The sequence below is a fragment of the Colias philodice genome, chromosome 12 (assembly GCF_061535455.1).
Source record: "Colias philodice isolate Cphi_HAF_F1 chromosome 12, ilColPhil1 Martin Lab GWU primary, whole genome shotgun sequence".
Classification (NCBI taxonomy): domain Eukaryota; kingdom Metazoa; phylum Arthropoda; class Insecta; order Lepidoptera; family Pieridae; genus Colias; species Colias philodice.
In genome coordinates this window covers 7,393,428-7,412,178 of record NC_143097.1, presented here as the reverse complement: position 1 = coordinate 7,412,178, position 18,751 = coordinate 7,393,428, and the positions used below count along the sequence as shown (strand labels likewise).

The 18,751-nt window shown below is 32.5% G+C and overlaps 4 protein-coding genes across 4 annotated transcripts; 2 read left to right on the top strand and 2 right to left on the bottom strand.

Moving 5' to 3' along the window:
* Window positions 1-2,797: 2,797 nt before the first annotated feature.
* On the top strand, window positions 2,798-4,383 carry LOC149484156 (glucose-fructose oxidoreductase domain-containing protein 1). Its single transcript, XM_089701696.1, has one exon. The coding sequence runs from the start codon at window positions 2,931-2,933 to the stop codon at window positions 4,128-4,130; it is 1,200 nt and encodes a 399-aa protein (XP_089557822.1). The 5' UTR covers window positions 2,798-2,930; the 3' UTR covers window positions 4,131-4,383.
* A 338-nt stretch (window positions 4,384-4,721) lies between these two features.
* LOC149484155 (10 kDa heat shock protein, mitochondrial) lies at window positions 4,722-5,332 on the bottom strand. The gene has a single exon (XM_089701241.1). The coding sequence runs from the start codon at window positions 5,169-5,171 to the stop codon at window positions 4,860-4,862; it is 312 nt and encodes a 103-aa protein (XP_089557367.1). The 5' UTR covers window positions 5,172-5,332; the 3' UTR covers window positions 4,722-4,859.
* Window positions 5,333-9,924: 4,592 nt separating this feature from the next.
* LOC149484154 (juvenile hormone esterase-like) lies at window positions 9,925-12,617 on the top strand. The gene is made up of 3 exons (XM_089701695.1): window positions 9,925-10,252; window positions 10,461-11,749; window positions 11,959-12,617. Exons 1-3 carry the CDS (start codon window positions 10,118-10,120, stop codon window positions 12,125-12,127), a joined length of 1,593 nt encoding a protein of 530 aa, XP_089557821.1. The 5' UTR covers window positions 9,925-10,117; the 3' UTR covers window positions 12,128-12,617.
* A 35-nt stretch (window positions 12,618-12,652) lies between these two features.
* LOC149484153 (juvenile hormone esterase-like) lies at window positions 12,653-16,531 on the bottom strand. Its single transcript, XM_089701694.1, has 3 exons — window positions 15,813-16,531; window positions 13,989-15,274; window positions 12,653-13,279 (listed from the first exon to the last, which is right to left on the bottom strand). The coding sequence occupies exons 1-3, from the start codon at window positions 15,960-15,962 to the stop codon at window positions 13,120-13,122; spliced, it is 1,596 nt and encodes a 531-aa protein (XP_089557820.1). The 5' UTR covers window positions 15,963-16,531; the 3' UTR covers window positions 12,653-13,119.
* Window positions 16,532-18,751: the final 2,220 nt, after the last annotated feature.

Sequence of the window (18,751 nt, the reverse complement as noted above, 5' to 3'; positions counted from 1 at the left end):
CTATAGGTACCTTCACTAAAATCGGTTAGTGACTAATGACATAAAAAGAAAAAAAAGGAATTTTATTTAAATCAGTCTATATTTTTTTTCCTAACATTCTAATTTGCATTTGATATATTAGGTATCTATGTAACTAGTATAGCATTGAAATTTTTTATAAAATACAAAAATTCAGAACGGACTTAAGAAACATTCACATATTATAATATGTATTTCCTTTTATAATAGAAGTTTATAATACTTTTATAAATTTGATGATTCGTTCCTTTTCTTCCCGGGCAACTAGCACCATATAATTACTGGTTTTCTTCCTCCTTTTATTATTAACAATTTTCAGTTGACATAGGCTCTTTTTGTGCTCTGACGTCAGTCATTCCTAATTGTGGAAGTGATCAAGTACGAGTCAACTTCCAGCCGAGGTGTAAGACAGATTGCTGCAAATAGGATGTCACTAGGGATGCTACATAACGAAAACCAGATATTATTTTTAAAGAGATACCTACCTAGTTTAAGAAATTTAGTAACAACTTAGTAGCAACAATAATATTACTATTTACTGCTACTGATCCTTTTTCTTACCCTTCCCAGTTGTTTCCTTTATTTCCCTCGTTAATCAGCGTCATCAAGGAAGCGTAAGGTCTTCAAATGCCCGTAGTACCTACGCCTCTGCAAATGTTCATGGATTCTTACCATGTAAGGCGATCCACCAGCTTCTTTGCCGACTACGATATAAAATACGTGCAGAAATTACGTTAATTCACTTAATTCAACTTCAAATTTGGTTTGGTTTAAGTTTTAAAGCTCAAAACAACATACAACTAAATTTATTTTCACAGTTAGACATTTAGGTACCTACATTAACTTTGTGATTCAGTTTATTTTAAGCTTGGTACTATACTTTTAAGATTGACAATAATTAATACATAGTTAATTATAAATCTATACGAAATTATCCAATAAATATAGCTTAATACAACATTAAAAGTGGTAGCCCTACATATCCAGGTGCAAGATATCAAGGCATTGAGTTTACCCGCTCCGTTCATTTTAAGCGCCATCCACTTTGACTTACGGCCGCGCTGTGTTTTCTTAATAAATATTATTCTTTGCAGCACTTACATGAATTAAAATAATAGGTGATATATCTATTAATATGCATGAACGTTGTTATGTGGCAAAATATGATAGAAAAAAGAATAGAAATGAGTAGGTTCTTAAATATCATTACGTGTTACCGGTGTTACGTATTCCAATAGTAATAATATTATAAATGCGAAAGTTTGTTCGGATGGATGGCTGTTTGTTATTCTTTCTTGTTTGTTATAAAGAAGACGAGGTGGTTTTTGTTCCATCATCCATGGTACCTACGCGCTAACTTATATCAGGAAATACCTACAATTTCTAAGACTGTTGAAAATTGTGTATATAGGCTAGGCAATATAATATTATAATAATTATTATAATTTGTAATAATAATAAAAAATCTGATATTAAGATCAGAGTGCCTCGGTGGGCTTTTTGCAACATCTTAGTTTTAAACTCTGTTATAGGACTGATGGTATCAAAAGTCAAAAGGTATCAAAATGGTATCAAAGCGACATGAAAGCGACTCACACAAGAAAGATGTCGCTACAGAGATGTCGCATGCACATTTTGCTGCTGTTTGCTGCTAATAAAATAGGTCATCACAAATTCACGAGATGATGCTTCGTTCATATATTCGCAAGTTCTATCGCTTATAGGTATGTGGAGTGAATCATGCGCGCAACCGTGCGCGGTGCGACATGCTGCATCATGCATGCATTTATTAGAAAATATATTATACTAGCGACCCGCCCCGGCTTCGCACGGGTGCAATGCTGATACTAAATACACTACAGAAAAATTGTGAACGTTGTATAGGTATAAAAATATAGCGGCCCGCTCCGGCCTCCGGCATCGCACGGGTATAAAATACATAGCCGGGCGGCCGCAAACGCTACGTCCTGCAATTTTTAAATCTGTAATATCTTCGAAAATATTCACTTAAATCATACGGTGTAAAGGGCCATATAGATCTATATTAAATGAACAATGTATCCATGGTATTTAATTGGTTAAGGATTAATGCTGTATTGGTTAAAATCGCTTCGAAAATTAGCCATTATTTGTCGTAAAAAGTAAATGACAAAAAAAAGTTATTGTGGGTTATCCATAAGAGATAGACATATACCATCGCGGACTTTTCTGTAGACCTTTTCAATGTGTATAATACTTAGTACATTATTTTGATAAAACTCGTAGGGTTCAGCCTGCGTTTGCAATGTAAGCGGAATAAATGTAATTTTTTACGACATCACATTAGAAACCTCAAAAATAACAGTACTTCTCCACTACTTAATGGATCTTATTATACATATAAACCTTCCTCTTGAATCACTCTATCTATTAAAAAAAACCGCATCAAAATCCGTTGCGTAGTTTCAAAGATTTAAGCGTACAAAGGGACATAGGGACATAGGGACATAGGGACAGGGAAAGCGACTTTGTTTTATACTATGTAGTGATAAATCAAACAAAAAAATAAACTCGTGTTTTACTAAAAACTTCTTTGAGAACATATTATAGTACATAATATAAAGTTTAAGTACATAAAATTTAATTGTAATTGTTTTCAGATTATTATCTATGTAAAATGTAGTGTAAAAACAAATAAATAATTTCGTCTGTTGCTTTGAGATAATCTGTTTGACATGAATATGATTCATGTCAAAGCCATCTTTGACGTTTTGCCGAATGTTATACTGTCAAACGTCAGTGTCATTGTTTACTGTTTGGCCGTGCACTAATATTTACAATTTTTATGTAATTATTCGTATTTGAATAAATTGCATATGCATGATAATATTATGTACAAAGTTGTTTATTATAGTTATACATAGATTATAACAATGCTGCCAGGTATAGGTGTTTTTGGAACTGGCGCTGTAGCCAAGGTGTTAGTGCCATTCCTTCGAGAAAAGGGGTTCCCAGTTGAAGCTATTTGGGGTGTGACGCTTCCAGAAGCTGAAAACACTGCGAAAGAGCTAAAAATACCTTTCTTCACAAATAAAATTGACGATGTTTTATTGAAAAAAAATGTTAGTCTAGTTTTTATAGTATGTGCACCGAATTTGCACGCGCAAATATCTGTAAAGGCACTAGGAATAGGAAAACATGTTGTTTGCGACAAACCTGCCGGCCTATGCCAAGCTGAAGCATTGAAGATGGTGCGGGCTGCACAGTATTATCCAACACTTATATCTATAATAAATCACTCATTGAGATTTTTGCCTGCCTTTAGTCACATGCGCAAATGTATTCTTGAGGGTTATCTTGGCAATCCAGGAGAATTAACTTTAATAGATGTGAGAGTACAAATGGGCTCACTGCTTGGAGACACGTATAATTGGTTGTGCGATGATACTATGGGTGGAGGCACTCTAACATTAGTTGGTAGTCATGTCATAGATTTAGTTTCATATTTAAGTGGGCAAAAGGTTGTCAAGGTCCATGGTGTCTTAAGAACATTTGTAGAGGAGACACCCAAAATTAATGGAATTAGAAAAGTGACTGCACCTGATTTTTGTACATTCCAATTGCAAATGGACAAAGGACTGTTGGTAACCGCAACTTTAAATAATCATTTACCAGGATTATGTTTCAATCAGGAAATATATGTGTATAGCAAAAAGGGATACTTAGTGGTCCGTGGAGGAGACTTGCATGGAAAATTACATAAATCTAATTCTAAGAATATAGAGGATGGGAAAAGACAACAAGACAAAGAAGAAGTTATTTACGTAGATATTGAAGACTTGAGTTGTGCATCAAGTGTTATTCCAAAACCATATATAAAAGGGTTATGTAAGATGATAAGTGCATTAAAAGAGGCATTTTTGCCTGTTAAAGAGCAAATGGATTGGGTAAAAGAGCCTGTAAGAGCCGCAGCTACGTTTGAAGATGGGCAAAGAGTGCAAGCAACAATGGAAGCATTACGTCAATCCAATGAAGATGGCCGATGGATTTCAGTTCAACTGCTCACAGAAACTCCTGATCCTAACCCTGCATTATCTGCTGCTGTTAGACGCACAGCTATTTCCCTACAGTAGTTAGGATTATGCCATTGAATGTACCTTTTCTATTTATAGATAAGTTTTGCATTGTTAAGTTGTATGCCAGTATTATGTATGTATATTGATTATATGCCATATTGTACTATCATATTAAATTTGTACTTGCCTGTACAAAACATAAATTGTGAATCTTCTAGACACTGTGATAGTCATTAAATTTTTTTATAATACTATAAGCTAATTATGCATTTTTTGTGTAAATATTGTAATAAATTATGAACATAAAAAATGTTTATTTATTTCAATTAATGGTTTTATTTTATTTTTTTGTATTTAACAAGAATGAACCCTTTCTTATCTTATAATTATTGGAGTTTGCCTTGACCTTGCAAGCTTAATGCAGCTAAAAATAAAAAGAAATACAATAGAAATTAAGTATGTATTATATTATGGTGGTTATTATTTCATATTGCAATTAAGTTAAAACTTAATAGGGTTGGTGTACTTAACCTCATAGCAATCATAACCTCAAAATTCAGTACAGAAAATGTTATTCAAAGTAATGGCTTGTTCATTATATAACATAGGTACAAGAAAAAAGAGGGAAGTAAAATAATACAACAAACGTCTATAACAATATTATAATAAATGCAAAGATAACATTTCCACAGAATTGAACATATTACACAACCGCAGCACACATACACTACAATGTTTTTTGTCTAACCAAATATAATTCGAACCGCCTAAAACTACTAACTAAAATCAATTTTCAATTTTGGCCAAAATATCAGATTCTCTAAATAGGTGGTATTCCTTCTCGTCGTTTTCGAGCGATACTTTGGTACCGCCGTACTCCGGCAACAAGACTTTGTCACCAACTTTGACTAGCACTGGCACGAATTCACCATTATCTTTCCTAGCTCCGGGTCCAACAGCGACGACTTCACCGTGAAGAACTTTAGATTGCGCCTTCTCCGGAATGACAATACCACCAGCGGTTTTCGTAACTGCCTCAGCCCTTTTAATAAGAACTCGGTCCAAAAGAGGAATTAGTCGCTTTGCTACACCAGCCATCTTCTCAGAACAAATTTTTGTCTTCGAATAGACGAAATCACGCAATTAATGTTGAATTATAAATCAAACAAAGATCTAGAATATTCGAACAGAGATGCCGGCGAACTCTAGCGAAAATTCAAGATGAGAAAATTGGCTTTGGCTCGGGAAAAGTCCATGTGTTTCCAGGGTTGCTATTTTAAATTAGGATTTCTTTATGAAATTAAACAGAAATTATAAAATTTATTTAAAATATTAAATTATTACACTTCTGACATAAATATCATATGCAAATATAATAATATAATAAATAAATATTTTTTCTCAATGCTACTAGTGCCATCTTGTATCGAATAGGTAAATTTTATTAAATAAAAAATAAAAATGTGTCCTATAGATGGCGCTGTAAGGGAACTACTTTAAATATTTTAACTATTCGCTTATAGATGGCTCCACAGGTTGTAGAACTAAAGAAGACACCGTTCAATTTTTTTACTATGTATGTACATATTAAAATTAATATTATGGTATATATTATTTCAATCCAAGCCAAAACCTTGATCAAATTTTAACAATTAATTACGTGTTTTCAGGAAATTTTCTTATTATTTTTTAGACTTAAATATTTCACATGATTTCACAAAACTGTATCGAATTTTTCTATAATTATAAAATTTACATTGTACACTTTATTTTATCTAAAATATCACTAATAATTGTACCCATAATTGTCAAGTACGCTCTCGGCGCCGCGCTGTGACCGTCGATGGAATGCGCGCCGGCGCCGGCCAGTCTCGGACACACCTGCGCGCGCAGCTTTCACTCACACATACAAAACCTATCGACTCACGCTATGTCCGAGCATTTAAGAGCTGTACACATATTATTTAATTGTTTCGATGTATCAGCATTTAGCACTTCCTTGTTCGATAATATTCGGTCGGTATTTGCCAATTTATTTCTTTATACATATTTCTCAAGGTATCTTTATTCTAAGAGTAGGTAGGTAATAAGTTAAGTTGATTTAATCTAAAATAAATAAAATAAACAATAATCCTCATATACAGTTCTTACTTTCTTAGCCAACAACTGCATGTACTGCCTGCAGTCTGCTGAAGAATTCAGCATAATCTACAAAGGTAACATTTTTAATTTACCTTGTACCATGAAATACCATGAGGTACCTAGGAACTTGTTTATACACATAACAACTTTTTAGAATAAATCGATACTTAAATGCACAACACTAGTCTTAGTCACAAAAGCGCGCGCATCCCGATTTATGTTCGCTTCTTTGCGGTCACAAAAGCTTGACTTGACCAATGTCCAATACTATTGTTATAGCACATGCTTGGACAACGCTTTCGAAAATTTTTAATTCTCTCGGAATACTCAATTGACGCCGCTATCTCATTGGACCTATCTATTAAATATTTCGGAGTGGCTAAGCAGATTTTTATTTTCTTCCATTAGGTATTTGATTTTGGAACAGGAAATATTAAACATTTATATATTTTAAATTTCTTTAAAAAAAAAGACGGGTTGCACTCCGGGAGTGCCGGCAGAAGTGAAAACTTGATTATTAACGTTCAGCATGTTTGATATATTTTACGCATGGAATATAAGGGCTAAAAAAAATCCGTCTTACGCTTTTTCGATCAGCAGGCCACGTGTCCTGACGCGAGTTTTATACCCAACGCCGCTACAGAAGTTTTCACTTCAAAATAGAAATATCCAATGTATATAATATATAATATTATCTACTAACTTTTAACGAATGTGTGTGAAAATTATAACTAAGAAAAAACCTCATTTATTGCCGAGCGGGTTAAAAAATAGTTTCGTTGCTCTATAGCGCTCTCATTATCTTGTTTTCATAAATATCTCCATTCATATTTTTTTATAATTTACAAAGATAGCGACATGTTTGGAGCAAAATTGAAAAGGCTTCTAAAAAGGTCTTTTCATAAGTACGAAAAAGGTAAAAGAATCGTACTGTGGCTGGATTCACACGACTAACTGTAGAGCCGAATTTTGCAAACATGTCATGTATAGGGTGACCATAAGTACCTCTATTTTATAGATATTGTTTTTTAACACTTTTTACAAAGATAATGTACCTACATAAATATATTTTTGAAGTGAAAACTTCTTTTTTTCCATCTTTTTTTTTAAATAAAATATTACTTATCTATCTCATAAAAAATTATTACATGCGGTTTTGGGTACAGTATCAAGTACATATTAACAATAGAGTTAGTACTTACCTCCAAAAATATTGAGTGTACCGAATTTTATACATATAATATTCATTTTTGATTACGAATAATACGACTATATTTACACTGTTTTTTTGTATATAACAAATTTTATTTATTTATATACTAACTACAACTATATCCAAGTCAATGAATGCCAATTTCAGTAATCTTGAAATCTTCAAATCATGAACTAATTGTCACCATTTGCGATAAAAAGTTGCGGTAATAGCCTTACGCGGATGTTCAAAGCGTACAAAATAACACGACAAACACGGCACACCACTTTGTACAGCCTTCACACGGGCCAGCATTTGTGCAGCTGTGTAAATATAATTACGCTCTTACTGCTCTTATGCCCTAGCTATAAGAACCATATTTGTATGTGGATGTGTGCATAGATGTGGCATAATGTTGTGTTGTACGTGGATGAAATCAGGCAGTTCTCACGACGACGGCACACAGGTGTGCATCCGGCTATCTCAGTCCCAGTGAATGCTGGGATTCGTTTTGTTTAATAATTATCGTCTAGATAAGCAGGATTGAAATAAGACTAATGAAGTATTTCAATATTTGTTGATAAATTAAATTTAATTTAAAAAAAATATTTGTAAAAAAGGAGAGCTAGAGAAGAAAAGAGCCTTTAAGATAGCTTATTCAATTTATCTATGTATGTACTACATCCCCGCATTTTATATCCAGAAACTAAAATATTTTTTGTTGACAAAAGAGCTGGTGGTTGTATTAAACGGTAGTCGGTAAGCTGCTGTAAATTATAAGCTGGTAGCAAATATCTTCTATAGATCTATATATCAACCTGCAATAGGTCTTAAATTAAAGAATTCTGTTCAAAACAAGACTGGGTCCCTGAGGGTTATCGTAAAAAATTAATAATGATCCGTAGAAACTGTTACCTGATACTGATTTGCCGATTGCAAAATTCAAAGCAATCATGTCGTTAAAAAAATTTAATACGAATAGTTTATTTAAACTAAGTAAAATCCCAAAGATGAACACATAGACTACAGGCCCGTGTTGAAAAAATTATGGGTCATTTGACCCACCAGGTGACCTATCTAGAACGATATCTATACTAATATTATAAAGAGGAAAAGTTTGTAAGTATGTATGTATGTATGTATGTATGTATGTATGGTTTTCACGCAAAAACTACTGGACCGATTTCAAAAATTCTTTCACCATTAGAAAGCTACATCTTTACTGAGCAACATAGGCTATATTGCATTTTCAAAAAAATTAGAGATCCTTACCAAAAATGCAATAATGTAACCCAAGGTGTAAAAAAATCCTCAATAAAAAATCTGTCATCGCGTGCGCTGCGGAATCTATTGAAGATAGAACAAAAAAATGTTCTACGGTATTATAGACTGGATCAATATCTACAAGAAAGTCCGCGATACCATATGTCCATCTTCAGTAGTTATGTTACTACAACAACTTTTTTACGTTTTCAAAGTAAATAGAAGTGCCGACAGTAATCAAACCATGTTATCGATACACATATATTAATCCTTATCCCATTAAATGATGTTTTATTATAGACTGTTTCAATACCAGCAAAATACTTTTTAAATGAAAAGAATTGGATATTCCATTCAAAAGATATAACGAATTTTTAAAAGTGTCAATCTACAGAAAATAGTAGGTATACTGTTCGAGCAAGCCGTAGTGCGGGGGTCATGAAGGAATTCTACCAATATGCGTCTTGACGGAACACAGTGGGGTTTTGGTCGGTAGGAATCCGACATAACCCACGGCCCCTCCCCCGGAGGCCGTGGGTATCTATGAAAGATTTCCCCACTAAAACAAAAAAAAAAAAAGGCCGTAGTGCGGGACGGGGTAAAGGTGATTATCATGTGATTAAAAATTAAACCTATAGTCCGACCTATAGTAGAATTTTCACTGTAACGATATCGCTATCTATGCGGATGAAACCGCAGGGCATTGCTAGTAAGAGCATAAAATAATAAGATTCAGCACTATGACGTCACTTGTAAGCTGTCCACCTGAGTGCGAGTGACGTCATAGTGCTGAATCTTATTATTTTATGCTCTTATATCATTCTAGATAGGTCAGGTGGTGGGTCAAATGACCCATAATTTTTTCAACACGGGCCTGTAGTCTAACACATATTTTTTTTATTTTGTAACTGGGTAAGCTACCCATATATTTTACGAATGAAAAGCGATTCTTTTTCATATTTTACTGACTATATAAAATCTTTCCACTACACTTCGATATAGCTTTAATTTCTTTGTAGTTATTAAACCATTTTTATAGATATTTCGTTATCACTTTTTTATTAGGTTTTTTAAACTTATAAATTAACAGAACATCTTATCACTTTTTTCGAGCGATTCTCGCGTAAAATGAATCTTATCAAAACGTAGATGTCAAATTTAGGTTATTCAATTTTGAGTCTTAACTTATTAACAATAAAGGTTATTATTATACGTGCTATTTTGACAAGTTTAGAATAATTATTGTGGCACAAAGTTTATCAAGGTTACTTCTATCAAGTGGAGTTGGATTTGATTTGAATGTTCGATTCGAAATTCGAATACTTGTGTTTTTTGTCCACTATTTATAACATTTCGTTTAGTAGTAGAATTGTCGAGTTCAATTTGCATGTAGCGATAGACAAACGAAACATTTTCCTTAAAAGTATTGTATCTTAAATAACGGAAAATGTCTCAGCCGGTCGTCGAAGTTTCCGAAGGGAAACTTCAAGGAAAGATACGTGAAAGTGATAGTGGCTCTAAGTTCTTTGCCTTCAAAAGCATTCCATTTGCCAAACCCCCAATCAACGAGCTTAGATTTGCGGTAGATTTGTCATTTATTTGTATTAAATTTAAAATAAAACCTCTGATTCATATTTTAAATTAAGTATGATTAAAGAAGACTAACAAATGCAATGCAAACCAATAATAAACAACCAGTAATACTCCTGAAACATTATTCAAATACATATAAGATATTATATACCTGTGTTCAACAATCAAAATAATTTAAATATACTTTTAAATTTTAGCCTCCCTCACCACCAGAGCCATGGGAAGGAGTTCGCGATGCTACGAAAGAATGCAACATCTGTCCCCAGCTTGATAAAGATACTTTAAAAGTAGTGGGTGATGAAGACTGTCTGTATATGAACATTTATACACCAACCCTCCCATCGTCTAATTCGGTACCACTGCCTGTTATGGTTTTCTTACATGGAGGTGGCTTTATATTTGGTAGTGGGACTGATGATTCTGTTCATGGACCAGATTATTTAGTAGAGAAAGATGTAGTTGTTGTAAGCTTAAATTACCGCTTAGGAATTCTAGGTTTTCTGTGCTTGGATACCAAGGACGCCCCAGGGAATATGGGTCTTAAAGATCAAGTTCAAGCATTAAAATGGATACAGCAAAATATAAAGAGTTTTAATGGTGACCCAAACAATGTTACTATTTTTGGTTTTAGTGCAGGAGGTGCATCTGTCGAATATCTACTTTTATCTCCTATGGCTAAAGGATTGTTCCACAAAGCAATTGCTCATTCTGGGTCCTCCCTACTGCACTGGGCTCAAACATCAAGAGTAAAGAAATTGGCTGCTTTAATTCCTGTTATGAAGAAAACTGTTGTGGCCAACGACAATGCCTTACTTAAATACTTGAAAGATTTATCAACACAAGAGTTAATATCAGCATCTATGATGGTTTTGGCTGTTGATAAATTTAGGGGAGGTATTAATTTTGGTTTTGTGCCAACAATTGAGAAGCCAGGTGACTGGGAACCTTTTATAAGCAAGTCAACTTATGATATGTTGGCTCAGGGAGAGTTCAATAAGGTTCCATATATTTCTGGTTTTTGTGACCGAGAGGGATTATTAATGGTTTCACATGGTGCTCCAATATTGGAGAAATTAGCAAAGGAAAAAGACTTTGTGTCCTATCTTCCATTCTCGTTGGATCCAACTGAAAAAGTAGAGATGGAGACAAGACTTAAAGCTATATATTTGGAGGGAGAAAAGAAGTATGATGATGTGGATTCCTTTGCAATTGATTTCTTCACGGATGCAGATTTCTTAGGTGGCTTGTATGTATCAACAATGTTGATAGCTAAGCATAATTCTCCAGTATACTTCTATGAGTTTGCATATGATGGAAATCTAAATTATGTTAAGAAAAAATTTAAGACAGATAGAGCAGGAGCATGTCATGGGGATGATGGAGGATATGTTATTAGGAGTGAAATACTTAAAGATAAATTATCTGAAACTGATATACTTGTCAAAGAAAGAATATGTACTATGTGGAGCAACTTTGCTAAGTTTGGGTAAGTCAAATTACAATAAAACTATATCATAACTATTTTAAGTACAATTAATAATATTTTCATTCAAAAACTGAAAATTTTACATCAATGTTTAAGACTTAAACAATTAATTTACTTAATTGTATTTGCTATAGAAATGTAAGTACCTTTTACTCACTCAACAGATTTTTTTTTGTGGTATTTTAATAAATTGTCTTACTATTTTTCAGAAATCCCACACCAAAAACAGATGAGATTATCTCTACTATATGGGAGCCCATTGCTGAAACGGGGCTTACATATCTATATATTGGAAAAGATCTCACAAATAAGCAGGAATTGTATCCAAAGCGAACGAGGCTGTACAAAGAACTTTATGAAAAGAAGTATAAACCATAAGGCATAAAAAATTTATCAGACAAGTATTGTATTGATTTTTTTTTTAATTTTTATATCTCAAATATATATCTTGCAATTTTAAGGTGCTAGAATGAAATGTCAAGTAATAGTGTAGTGTAGTTTGTAGTCTTTTCAAGAATTTAACTACTAAAAGTAGTGATTTTGTGTTTTTTTCCTTACCTTTATATTCTTGAAATGATATAGCTTTTTCACATTTTTATAACATGATTTATATTTATCTAAGATATACTTTTTTGTTTATTAATTTCTTTTGCGAATATGTATTTATAGTAATTTGCTAACTGGGGATAACATTGTCACTTATGTGATACTTATTGTATACTTAATAAATAAATATAATATCAAAAATGCATTAAATTGATAAATTGTATATGCCCATTGGACTGCCAGGACAAGGCAATATTTTTAAAAGCCAAATTTTTAATTTGGATGTTGTTATTAATTTTTAAAATTAAATTTATATTGTGGATATTGGGGTGTTTTCAGTTTTTTCTTAATATAATACTTATAAATTTACTCAGCAGAGGTTTACAATTATTAATTACTAAAAAAGGCATATCACCATGTATACTAATTGCTTAAATTATATCAATTCTTAATGTTTTGATAGCAGTATTCTATCAAAACATTATGGTCCTCAGTTTTTGTTGTTACTATAGGTATTTATTACTATATATTAGGATTAATAATAATTTTAATTTCTTCTTGCTGAACTGGAGGTCAATAGTAAAAGATACGTAGTATATTATTATTAGTCTGTGGTAAAAGCATGGTGATAGAATTTGTAGTCTGAACCAGACGATAATGACATTGTATACAAAATTTTAGCTAAATTGGGTCAGTGTTCCTATGCACATTTTTTTAACTTTATCTAGAAATCCCCCATAAATAAAACAACATACTCAATTATAAAATAGATAGTAAACATTTCAATATTATAATATAATCACTAGGTATAAGTACCTACAATTTCATTGCTTGTACTTTTCATATATTTTTTTGAAAACAGCCATTCTCTTTGGTTCATAGTTTGATTTTATACAGAGATTAGAATTAATGTTTAGGTATACTTGTGAATCGGGGGTAAATTTCGGCCATTGAATGGAGAGATCGTTGTCAGGTGTAGGATTCCTGAAAAAAATATATTTATATTTATAACGATTATATGCATGTTGTGATAATAACATGAATGAATGATAAGATAATACCTAAATTAAGATTTAGTTTCTTAAATAACGATGATACCATATGTAAGTGTTCTTATCGTTTATATGATAAACTGGCAAAATTCAGTCCACGGAATAATTCAATAAGAAGTCTTTAACTCCTCGTTAATCTCATTAATATTGCACGCCTCATAAGCGAAGCGTTGAGGTGGGTACTACTGTCACTTCGCGCAAAACATCTGATTTTTCAAACTTAAAATGTCTTTATGTATCATACATTGCACTTGTAAGATAATACATACACACACATATTAAGAAAAAACACTATTTTTAACGTTCATGATATTTTTGATGTCATTTTTGTTATTTAAACTAGTTAAAAAACAGTTTAAAAAAGTTCTGTCTTGGACGTCCGTGTGTCTGTATGTGCGGATCCTTTTTCTTGTTAACACGATAGCGACCGAAATACTTTACTAATCGAGTCTTTTTTTTTCTCTTACGCTTGAGTATGCTCAGGAATAGAACCCTTTCATTTTTCAGGGTCTGATTCGATGTGGTTTAATTGTTATTAAATAAACAAAAATAATAATTAATAAATATTTATTAAAAAAAAATTATGAGGCGTGCACTTTTGGATTTTCCAAATTATTTATATTTATTAGAATTATATTTACCCAGTTTTTGCGAAATTTGTCCAAAGAGTAGTCAAAGTATTTCTCATTTGGATGTCTTCTTGAGTCGGTTCTCGCGTACAAGGAAATTTAAACATATATCCCATGTCATCCGCATGAGCTGCTCCCTCCTTTTCGATCTTATGTAAATACTTTACAAAGTTTAAATTGCCATCATAGGAAAATTCATACATGTATAAGGGAACATTGTGATTTGCCAAGATATTCCCTTGCAACCAGACTCCTGATACAATATCAAAATCGCTGAAAAACTCGACAGCGTATTTATCATCGCCCTCAGTCTTCACAGTTTCTAAGTACATGTCACGTAATTCTGCACTATGTTTCATTATGTCTTTGTCCAGAAGTTTATAAGGCCATAGGTCAAAAAATGTTTTGGGCTCTAAAATATTTATTGTATTTTCTTTGCAACCTAAAGTCAAATATCCTTCCCTATCACAAAATCCTTTTATAACAGGTATTTTGTGATATCTGCCTTCTTTAAGTAATTTGTATGGTTTTTTAGTAATTATTGATTGTCCATCACCAAAATCTTTTTCAACTGTCGGTACGAAACCAAAATAGAGCCTCGTTGTATTAAAACCTCTGACTATTTTTTTCGTTTTCTTCGTCAATATATCAAATGGTACATTTCGTAAGTACTTATAAATAGCATATTTATCTTTAAATGTCCCAGAATAGTTTAAATCGTGCAGAATTTCTTTCACGAGATCTTTCATATTGTGGTTAAAAGTCCAGTGATTTAGGCTACTTCCCGATTGAAGAATAGCTTTATGAAATAGACCTTGTGCTGTTGGAGCTAATAATAAATAATCAATTAATGCTGCTCCAGCACTTACTCCAAAAAGGGTTACATTGTTTTTGTTTCCGCCAAAATATTCTATATTCTCTTGTATCCATTTCAGAGCTAGAATTTGGTCTTTTAATCCCATATTACCAGGAACTTCTGGAATATCTAAACAGAGAAAACCTAGTATGCCTAGTCTATAATTAATTGATACAACTACAACATTTTTTTCTATGAAGAAGTCTTGTCCTAAGTCGTATTTATTGGTACCACTACCATCAAGAAAGCCTCCTCCATGTATGTGCACCATGACAGGCAATAATGTATCTTGTCTTCGAGGTAGTTTTGGTACGTATACGTTAAGGTAAAGGCAGTCTTCAGAACCTTGTACAATTTTATTAAAATATTGACACGATATGTGATTCAAATCTATTTTGGTTGCATCCCTTACGCCATCCCAAGGTTGTGGTGGCTCTGGATTCTGAAACAATTTATATAGGTTATTGGGGTTTATACTATTTTTTTAAATATTGCACGCCTCATAAGCGAAGCGTTGAGGTGGGTACTACTGTCACTTCGCGCAAAACATCTGATTTTTCAAACTTAAAATGTCTTTATGTATCATACATTGCACTTGTAAGATAATACATACACACACATATTAAGAAAAAACACTATTTTTAACATTCATGATATTTTTGATGTCATTTTTGTTATTTAAACTAGTTAAAAAACAGTTTAAAAAAGTTCTGTCTTGGACGTCCGTGTGTCTGTATGTGCGGAGGATTTTCTTGTAACACGATAGCGACCGAAATACTTTACTAATCGAGTCTTTTTTTTCTCTTACGCTTGAGTATGCTCAGGAATAGAACCCTTTCATTTTTCAGGGTCTGATTCGATGTGGTTTAATTGTTATTAAATAAACAAAAATAATAATTAATAAATAATTATTAAAAAAAAATTGTGAGGCGTGCACTTTTGGATTTTCCGAATTATTTTTTTATCATATTATCAATTACCTTAAATCTCAATTCTCCGATAGGTGGTTTAGCGTACGGTATATCAAGAAATTCCAAGTATTCTACACCATTATCTGTTCTTGCTATTCCGCCTTGTAGTGTGCCTTGTAAAATATTTACTACAGTCGTTTGTTCATTGATGAAGGTCATGTTGTTTTCTTCGATATGTACCTAGGTCCTAGTTATAAGATAAGTAATATAATGCCTCTGATTTTTTTATATTCCTGAAAAGAAAAACATCGTTTTAATAATTTATTTATTCAGAAATGTTCTTCTGACTGTATACTACTATTTCCTTCGTATCATGATTCATGAATCATGATGCATGCCAATTACCTAATTCAGTAAAGGCGATTGTTCATTCCGACTTAAGATAAGAAAGATAAATGAAGATATTCTATTGATGGATGGATTTGGATATAATATTTTATAATATAGGTAATGTATTAAAACGAATACCGTTATCATCATACTATTTTTACCTTTGAAAAATATTGCTCAATAATTCTGAAAAAAGGTAATATGCGAGAATTTTTAGCTATATAAACATTTTAAATTCAAAGCAAAACAGTGAAGTAAGTATGTCTATATATTTTTTTTGGTAAAACTCCAAGAGCAAGTACATATTTGTACTTTGTCGCTTTCGAGTGAAAACTGGTCAGGCGCCGCCCCGTCGCGGCTCCGTGAAATACTCAGGTGCGTCCTCTGCCCACGGGATTTTTTACGGTCAGTGTGACTAATGTATTGTTCTTTTTTTTATTTTAAATTGTTAACTATAGGAGGTAAGAATTGAGAAAGCAGTCAACACGTCACTAGTTATAAATATAATAAAGAGATGGTAATTATTAATTAGGTAATAAATTGGTATTCATGGTTATCCTAAATAGGTAAGTAGGTAAGTACTAAGTACCTAACTAGTTCATAGTTTTAAGTTTTGACCTTAAAGTAAGTATACCTACTTAGAAACCGTCTGTAATAACAATCGTTTCTAACTCTTTAATTGATCATTAATAAAAGGCTTAATTGAAAGTATGTACTTATTTTTCTTTCTTAATTGTGTCTTACGTAATTTTTGTCATTTTAAAATGTCATTAAAAATTGCCTTTTAAACTTTTTTTTCTATTTCATACACCTTTAGGGCAGTCAACATTTCATTTCCTTACGAGGTGTTAATTAGTAAAAGTTCTACGCTTTAACATTTATTGGCAGCCCTGTACGTAGGCGAGGTACGGAGGCAAGGCGTCGACGGAATGCGGGCTTGAATCACCATTGTTGAGCTTTGCAGGTGCGCGCCGTGGGAACACGATATTTTGGTTAGCCAGATTGGGTTATCAGATGTAGGTAGAATTGAGAAACTAATTAATATAACAGATTGTTCTTATGTCAATTATCTTCTGAATGGATTTTGAACCTAGGTCTCTATTAATTAGAATGATATTTAGATAATTATTAAGATTAAAAATAGTTGTTGTACTAATATTATAAAGCTCAAGAGTTTGTTTGTTTTAAACCGCTAATCTCAGGAACTACTGATCCGATTTGAAAAATTATTTCATTGTTAGATAGCCGATTTATCGAGGGAGGCCATAGGCTATATTTTATCATCACGCTAAGACCAACAGGAGCCGAGCCACGCGGGTAAAACCGCGAGGCACAGCTAGTTTCATATAGGCCGATCTAATTAATAAATGTGTAATTTAGATAGTCACCTTGTACTATGTATAAGTGATAAAACATTAATTAGAATAATTATTGATGATAATAGTGGTTTTCATTGAAAAACTCACTACTTTTTTCGGTGAATTAAATCGAACGTAATAATCTTGTACAATAAATCTGCAGCCTATTATCATACAGGTGTTTCATTAGAATTTTAAAGTTCTATATTGACGTGGAATTTTAATGTGAATAGTAAAACTCCATTCATGAGAATGTTTTTGAATGAATCTTGCAGTCTTATGTAATTGATTTTATCGATTCCGGTTTCATTAATTCATAGTTAAAAATTCTCTGTCTATACTTATTAACATTATCAGTTACTAACAAGTTTAAGGTGTGATACGATTGAATGAGGCTAAAAAGTAACACCTGTTTAGTGAATAGCCAAAGTACATACAAGTATTGAGTGCCCGTTTGTGTATTGAAGGATTAAACAGTAAACTTGTGTGTTTAGTTAAATTCAGAGTTTTTACAAAACTGGGTCAATATTATTCGATGTTTAATGTATTATTGATTTAATTAAGATACCTATTTGATTTCACAAGTACAAAAATATTTGCCTTTTTTATTTCGTAAATTATTTGGATCATTTACCTATTTATGTCGAAAATAGGTGACGTAAATAAAAACTAGTCAAATTAAATTTTGTTGCATACTTTGTTACTGTCGAGGCCAACATATTTCATCATTTGAATTTTCAATCAATATCTAATTATTAATTTTTCTCTTGTCAATATCCACAACTGCTCTATACATATAAATTGACCTACACATTCTGTGCAATAGTAATACCAATTACTAAATAGCCGACATTTGGTTCATTCACGTTCGCCTTCATAATACAATAACGTAGCATTGTGCGCAATTGTGCGTTTATTTGTTAACAATAGTCCTGTGTTGTGCTGACATCTGGTGGGCACAAAGGACATCGGTCCACTACCGAATCTAAATCTATACAACCTTTACTGCCTAAGCAATAGAGTCTATATTCATCCGTCTTTTTATAATTACAACTTTTATAAATTCTATTTTATACTACTAGTTTTAAGATCGAGTTTGGATCGTTCAAGTGCTATTTAAATTGCTTTATTAAATATCACGGAATTGCCACTTGTTACAGTAATAGCTCGGTGACGGAGGGGTGACAGCTATTTGCACTTTTTGTGTGTTTTGCCAGTTGGCACAAACATGATACGTAATTTGTTGACATGTGTACTGAC

Excerpts from the sequence above, each read along its gene's own strand:
- LOC149484154 (XM_089701695.1), top strand. The coding sequence starts at position 10,118 with ATGTCTCAGCCGGTCGTCGAAGTTTCCGAAGGGAAACTTCAAGGAAAG. Across the intron at positions 10,253-10,460 it reads TCAACGAGCTTAGATTTGCG|CCTCCCTCACCACCAGAGCC; the intron begins GTAGATTTGTCA and ends TTTAAATTTTAG. Across the intron at positions 11,750-11,958 it reads AGCAACTTTGCTAAGTTTGG|AAATCCCACACCAAAAACAG; the intron begins GTAAGTCAAATT and ends ACTATTTTTCAG.
- LOC149484153 (XM_089701694.1), bottom strand. The coding sequence starts at position 15,962 with ATGACCTTCATCAATGAACAAACGACTGTAGTAAATATTTTACAAGGC. Across the intron at positions 15,275-15,812 it reads TCGGAGAATTGAGATTTAAG|AATCCAGAGCCACCACAACC; the intron begins GTAATTGATAAT and ends AAATTGTTTCAG. Across the intron at positions 13,280-13,988 it reads ACAAATTTCGCAAAAACTGG|GAATCCTACACCTGACAACG; the intron begins GTAAATATAATT and ends TATTTTTTTCAG.
- LOC149484155 (XM_089701241.1), bottom strand. The coding sequence starts at position 5,171 with ATGGCTGGTGTAGCAAAGCGACTAATTCCTCTTTTGGACCGAGTTCTT.
- LOC149484156 (XM_089701696.1), top strand. The coding sequence starts at position 2,931 with ATGCTGCCAGGTATAGGTGTTTTTGGAACTGGCGCTGTAGCCAAGGTG.